The sequence below is a fragment of the Colias philodice genome, chromosome 21 (genome assembly GCF_061535455.1).
Source record: "Colias philodice isolate Cphi_HAF_F1 chromosome 21, ilColPhil1 Martin Lab GWU primary, whole genome shotgun sequence".
Classification (NCBI taxonomy): domain Eukaryota; kingdom Metazoa; phylum Arthropoda; class Insecta; order Lepidoptera; family Pieridae; genus Colias; species Colias philodice.
The window spans coordinates 5,677,674-5,684,947 of NC_143106.1; the positions used below are offsets into that span (position 1 = coordinate 5,677,674).

General features: G+C 31.4%; 1 protein-coding gene across 1 annotated transcript; it reads left to right on the forward strand.

Moving 5' to 3' along the window:
• Positions 1-919: 919 nt before the first annotated feature.
• Cdc50 (cell cycle control protein 50A) lies at positions 920-7,102 on the forward strand. Its single transcript, XM_089708755.1, has 9 exons — positions 920-1,106; positions 1,185-1,318; positions 1,414-1,616; positions 2,021-2,154; positions 2,440-2,559; positions 3,487-3,572; positions 3,822-3,957; positions 4,462-4,627; positions 6,427-7,102. The coding sequence occupies exons 1-9, from the start codon at positions 1,052-1,054 to the stop codon at positions 6,470-6,472; spliced, it is 1,080 nt and encodes a 359-aa protein (XP_089564881.1). The 5' UTR covers positions 920-1,051; the 3' UTR covers positions 6,473-7,102.
• Positions 7,103-7,274: the final 172 nt, after the last annotated feature.

The window sequence follows — 7,274 nt, forward strand, 5'->3', positions numbered from 1 at the left end:
AACCCTAGAGTAGTTAACATCGATCGGAAAAGAGATCGAAAAATAGTTTGTAAAAAAGCCTCAACAACTTGTGGTCTCATTACTCCTTCCTGTTGAGTTTACTGTATGTAGAAGGTATGTAGTATTCCAAGTGATTCCAAGTATACGTTAAACTTGAATATAATTGTTAATCTGTGACAAATAATCATGGGTGTATTCCGCACTGCGACCACTGTAAGGTGTGACGTCAATTCAGTATACTGTGAAGCCGTTCCTTTATAGCCAGTTATACTGGTTACGATTTAAAACGGAACGCAATCCAGTATACTGTCAGCCGCATTTTTTGACGCAGCATTCAAATGAGTGTATTAAAGTTTTCTAGAACATAAAAATAAACTGTTTTGGAGTACTGTCCAATTAAAAATATTTTAATTAATATTAATTGTAAATTGAATTTATAATATAATAAAAGTAAGTACTTTTTCATAAAAAAGAATAAAAAAGAACTTTCAGCTCGTATTGAACATTTTCAACACAGTCTAATAAAGTTAATTTTTGCAATTCTTCCATTGTTTTATTTATTAATCCAAACTAATTACAGAACTTTAAAATTTTCTGATTATACTGTAGCTTTGTATAAGACGTTAGGCACTCGAGTGGTTTTGACTGATCATATTACTTGCTCTGTAGACTGATCACGTGATCAAAGTACTGCGAGTACTAAGGTAAGCCTCGAAAACGCCAGTGCTCACAGTAGAATATGGCGGCGATTAATGACGTCATAAATTTCCCTAGGGTACTGCGGCAGTATACTGGCAGTCCATAACGGAACGAATTTTTCTACAGTGATAGCACTGTGCAGTGGTTGCAGTGCATAACGGAAGACACCCCATGTGTCAAACTGCAAACAGATTGTCATTTTGTCACTGACAGTTGACAATTGACAAATGAAAATGATAGAGATCGATTGTGAATTGTAATTTGTAGGTAAATTTTGCCATCGCATCTAAAGGTCGCTTTGAAAATTCTCTAATATTTTAATCTATATGCTGCTTACTTTAATGTAAATACAATGGCTACGTCAAGTGATACCTCAGATCAAAATGTGAAATCTAGGCGCCCTGCTGGTAAGGATAACATTTACACACCTTTTTTCCTTGGCCTTGATAATATTGATTCTGATTGATACATCTGTATGTTTATAGAATCCGCATTCAAGCAGCAGCGTCTCCCTGCATGGCAGCCAATTCTTACCGCTGGAACAGTCCTTCCTACTTTTTTTGTTATCGGTATCGCCTTTATACCAGTTGGTATTGGATTACTCTACTTCTCAGATGAGGTAAGCTACAGAAATAGGGAATCCCTATATACTGCTTCCATAAACAATTGTGTCGCACATGTAAACAATTCGTTGATTTATGGCTTGTTTTATAGGTAAAAGAGCATGTTATAGATTATACACATTGTATGAAGGAAGATGAAAATATTACCTGTGCACAATTTATTAAAGAAAATGGAATGGACCCGTGTGTGTGTCAAATTAATTTTAATCTGACTGAAGATTTCAAAGGGGATGTATATTTCTATTATGGATTGAGCAATTACTATCAAAACCATAGAAGATATGTCAAGTCTCGGTGAGTATATTTTAGCATTTATTTCTACTATAGAAGGACATGATCTTAAATTATATAACTTTATCATACAGTCAAGCTTTTGTCACCTAAATGAACTAAGAAAGAAAGGAAGAGTATACATTTCTAAAGAATTAAAAAATTTGATCACAAGGCGGGTTTAGAACCTACTTCTTCCACCGAATCGTGATCAAATTCATTCAATCTTTAAATTTAAAAAAATGTTGCAAATTATATAAAAGCAGATGGAGGCCATAAAACTAAAATATCAAATTCAAGAACAAGAGTGTTAATGACCACCATGTCACTTTGAGGATTGTTTGAATTCTTAATTTTGTAAAAAAATAATTTAAAAATAAAAATATATATTTTTTTTTAATTAAATTTTTCTGTAATTTCTTCAACAGTGACGACAGTCAGCTGTTAGGCCGCCTTTCACTGACTCCATCTTCTGATTGTGAGCCATTTGCGTTTGCTGAAGAAGATGGCAAGCTGAAGCCCATTGCACCTTGTGGAGCTATTGCTAATTCTCTATTTAACGGTAAGGAAGATTTATTTTCTAAGTTTGTTTTTCCTCTAATTTACAGTTTGTTTTGGTTCTTATTTTGAGTTGAGTCTAAAAACAATAAAAAAAAATTGATTTCAACAAATTAATTTTCCTTGAATTCTAGATTCTTTTTTTTGTTATCATTTAACTATTGTAATTTCATCATTATAATTAATTGTTAAAACACAATGCTTGCAGTGGACCAATGATGTTTTAATGAATAAGTGAATTAAATAAATTATAATGAACTAACTTTTAACTATAATTTAATTGTTCCAGATACCCTTAAAGTGTGGTCACAGGGTTTAAGTGTTGATGTACCAGTCCTGAAAACTGGTATAGCATGGACATCAGATAAGGATATTAAGTTTAGAAACCCACCTGGCGATCTTAAAACTGGTAAGTAACATGGCAAATAATTAATTAATATTTTATATGTATACATTTTTATTAAGCTATTGCATAGCTTCTATCGCGGGTCTTGTGCGCGGCGCGGGGACCCAATCGAGAAATTTCGTAACGAAAAAACCTCACGCTCCCCACAACGACGGGCTCGGAGGTGTGCTATGCAATAGCTTTACCGCGGCAGTCCCCGAGTGCCACACGTCTTTTTTTCTTATAATATGTTGCATTGCAATAAGCAATTAAAATCCTATTACCAATTTTACAGTTTAAAATTGAGGTGATAAAACATCATTCATTTCATTATTTTGGCTGTATCAATTTATTTCAATATTCACAATGTCAAATTGATTAGAGAAAAGCACATGGTTTGTTGGTATTATTAGTTATTACCCATCAATAAAACTGTGTGTAATTTTGTTATCAATATCATAAAAATGAATCACCAAATGAGTTGCTAAGTATAAAACTCGAAATGGGCTCAAGCAATTGAGCATTTTTTAAAGATATTTATATTTGTTAAGGTACAAAGAAGATTTTTATTGAGCGAAAACACAAAAAAGGGGCAATATTGCGGAATATATTTGCTGGGGCAGCTCAAATCAGAATGAGTGGCTAATCCTTACTAATATCATAAATGCGAAAGTGTATTGCAGCGATTTTATGTGATTATTTTAATGTCTGGGGATAGTAATAAGCCTAAAAAGTGACGTAAGCAGTAAAATTTCTCATGAGTGTATACAATAGAATTTGAACATTATTACTACCATGAAATAAGGTATTACTACCATGAAATAAGGTACAAATTTGAGTGAATATTTTATATGTCACTGGACATTTTTCGACGACCTTAGGTGATTGTGAGTCTAGTGTTTTAGTATGTCAATGGTTATGTTTTAATTGTTTATTATATAATCTTTTTAGCATTTGCAAACTTCACGAAGCCAGTGAATTGGAGGAAACCTGTCTGGATGCTGGATCCCAATAACACTGAAAACAATGGTTTCCAGGTAATTAAATAAAAAACTATGATACAGTCCTACTTATAAATCCCATTTTACTTATTTCGCACAAAGTTTTTGCATATTTTTGAAAACTGTGTGTTTTACAATAAAAAAAATATTTTTAACATAACTACTTAATTATACACCATTCGAACTTAAATTGTTTTATTTTATATTTATTAAAGTGGCATTTATATATTTTATTCTAATCGTTTATTATCCCACAAGTTTTAAATTAAACACATTATATTTCAGAACGAAGAACTAATAGTTTGGATGCGAACTGCGGCACTGCCAACGTTCCGCAAATTATACCGTAGGGTTGACCACACGCAAGTTGGCTTTAGCGTCGGACTCGCTAAGGGACCTTATGTACTGCGTGTTGAATATAGTAAGTTCTACTTTATTATATCCATATTTTATGTATCCATTCAGTATGGTAATTACGACATTTAGAATTCTAGAACAGAATAGACGAATAGATTTTAACCTCTCAACCACCGAGAGGCCAGATCCGACCGCGACACAATAGATTTTCTATTGTGTCTGTGATTCCGGGGCCTGATGGATTAATGATATTTATCTCCTCTTAAATTAGGATGATCTACCTAAAATTTGAAAAACCAAATACATAAATGGATCAACCCGGGCGAGTCGCTACTTGCTTAAAAAAAACAATCATTCTTTCATGTAAATCATTGAAGTCAAGAAACATATAGACCTAGAGAATATTAATTGTATATTGTAATAAATTGTAATTGTAATTGTTTGTATGTATGTTTATTTAATAATAAATAAATTTGAAATTTGAATACAATTATGGAGAACTTTAACTTATTAGTAAATTAATAGAGCTGAAAACAAGTCAATATTTAACAATCAAAATATTTTTCAGATTATCCAGTAATCGACTTTGAAGGAACGAAATCGTTTATAATATCAACGACGTCACTTTTGGGAGGAAAGAACCCTTTCCTCGGAGTGGCCTATGTAGTCGTGGGAACACTCTGCCTTTTGCTTGGAATCATTCTTCTAGTTATACATGTTAGATGCTCTAAGAGGTATGAAACTTATTTTTATACGCATATTTATATTAGGCAGATTTTCTTTAATCATATTTTTGTACTTAACTATTTTATTAATAACATCTAAAATGAAAAATATAAAATGAGAGAAACATTGTTCTTTACCAAACAGATGGGTATAATTTGCGCAAATACTGACCAGGGGCGTGCACAGAGTTTTTGGACAGGGTAGGCAGAAATATTGCAATGATAATAAGTCATAAAAACTAATATTTCATATTGCAGTACTGATATTTGATTGGAGATACAACTATATTTGATTGGAAAACATATCACGAACATAGGTCATATTATCTATAAAATAATTGTCAAAGTAGGTATGATATCCTAACTAGTATTCTATATTATGTAATTAATGATTAACTTTACCTTTGTGTATTACAAATTCCGGTATAGATCCATTTATAGATCGGCCTTTTTCCTATCACTCTCTGTTTGATAAAAGTTTATTCATAAAACAAAAATAACAATTTTTCGTTAAATTAGGTATGCCTTATTATCTTACAAAATACACTGATGATATACATAATCTATTTAGTTACTCTCAAAACACTTCACTTGCAAATTGTCGTAGTAAACATTATTAATTTTCTCAAAAAACAAATTTAACCTCAAAGTAAACGTTTATTTCCAAAACAAAACAAACGAATAATGATACTATTTGCAGATGGTCTTTACCGCTACAAAATTGTATACATTATCACACTTCTTAAATTGGTCGCATATTCAACTTCAGTTTCGACTTTCGATGTAGTTCCGAATTCGGTTCGTAGGTACCTAATTCGTATATCTTCGTAAAAAGACACTGCCTACCTTGTGTGTTTGTGTGCGTGGTTTTATTACATCAGTGTGCCGTGTTTATAGGCACGCACACATATAAAATATGCGTAGACACGCAGAGCACACATATAAAAACTTAGACACGGATAGTTTGTGTCTTTGCCGTCCCGTGACGTACTGGGTCCTGTGGCGGCGCTAGTGCAGCGCATGAATAGTGACTTGAGCCGAGCCGGTGTTATAGAAATTAAATAATAATGCTACCAAAATACCGATAGATGGATCTAAAATATATTTGAAATATATTTTTATTTCATAACTACATTGCGCAATTAATAAAATTTAATGACGCTGTGAATTTCATTTATGCATATTAAATATTGATCAGAGTTTGGTAAATGGTAGGGTAGGCAGTGTCTTTATGTCTTTATGGAATGCACGCCACTGATACTGACATAAAATAATATGTTCAATCCCTTAAAAAAATACTTAGTACCTACTATTAGGTACAAATAAATCATATTTTGACATCCTCATTTGATAACAGATATCCCTCCCCCTCCCAAACCTATTATGTGGATGCTGGCCCATCCCTACAAAATACTAATTTGTAAGTTATCATTGGCAAAATAAATGTGATATAGTTAGTAGTGTTGTTTAGATTTTGAGTTGAGTTGATGAATAATTCTGTTCTTAAACATCTTGTCTTGGTATTTATTGAATATTACTTTATAAATGCATATTAATTTATAACAGTTTCACTTTCACTGGTTCCACTTGTATTTATTAGTTTTTAAAATTAATGAGGTCAAATCATGATTGGTTTTGAGTCATCTTAATCACAACATAGGTATACAAAAGTTCCACTAATAAGTTACATTAGGAAGTATAACAACTATAGGTTTCGATATATAATATTGTATCTTGTATAGATTTATGTAGTCGTTATAATAATTTACTTATAAGAATCAATGTTAATCAAATTTTCCTTTTTACAGCACTACGGAGATGATCAACGTCAACCCTCGCACGCCATATTCTTAAACTACGTAGTTCCTGCACTTACATCATCAAAGCGATGAACAAAGTATTTATTATTTTTAAATATTATTTGAGTTATTATTGAAAAGTTATTGAGAAAATGTATTTCAACTGTTTGTAGAAAGCGTGTTTGTTTTTATCACTTAGAAGATTTCACATTTCATTATATTGAATTTTGAGAGCTACACGCTTTTGTCTTTAAAATTGATTTGATATACAAAAAGAATTAAAATATGTAATAACAGAATACATTAAATCAAGAAAACTATATTACAATTCAAATAAAATACTTCAAAAATATCGAATGATCTCCGTTGCTATTTAATATTTATTATTATTAAATTTTGCACCCCACTACTTTTATGAGTCTTACCTAAATATATTTCACTCATTTTGAGATTAAAAATGGTTTGGGTTGATATAAAGATTAGTATGTATAATCGTAGATTAAATGAAATCGTAGATTGTGCTATATTATATCCTAACAAATGATCATATTATACAAGCTTCTAATTTAAAATAAACTATTTTAGTTCTACCATATAGTTAGTTGTGTGTATTAATTCCAATGCTATCCTAATGTCATATGAGCCAATTATCATGCTCTACATTGATATTTCATATAATTATTGATACTATATATATATAGGTTTCCGGTCCGTGTGGTCAAAGAAGATTGTTATTTGAATGAAAAGTGCGGTGAATCGTATAACTTTCTTAATGAAATTGAACAATAATTCCGCCAAGGGGTATTATCCGCATTTGGTTTTTTATTAACATACCTACGAAATTATAAAAATAATGG

Coding starts and splice junctions, on each gene's coding strand:
- Cdc50 (XM_089708755.1), top strand. CDS start 1,052: ATGGCTACGTCAAGTGATACCTCAGATCAAAATGTGAAATCTAGGCGC. Junction 2,560..3,486: donor ACCTGGCGATCTTAAAACTG/GTAAGTAACATG, acceptor TAATCTTTTTAG/CATTTGCAAACTTCACGAAG. Junction 3,958..4,461: donor TGTACTGCGTGTTGAATATA/GTAAGTTCTACT, acceptor AATATTTTTCAG/ATTATCCAGTAATCGACTTT.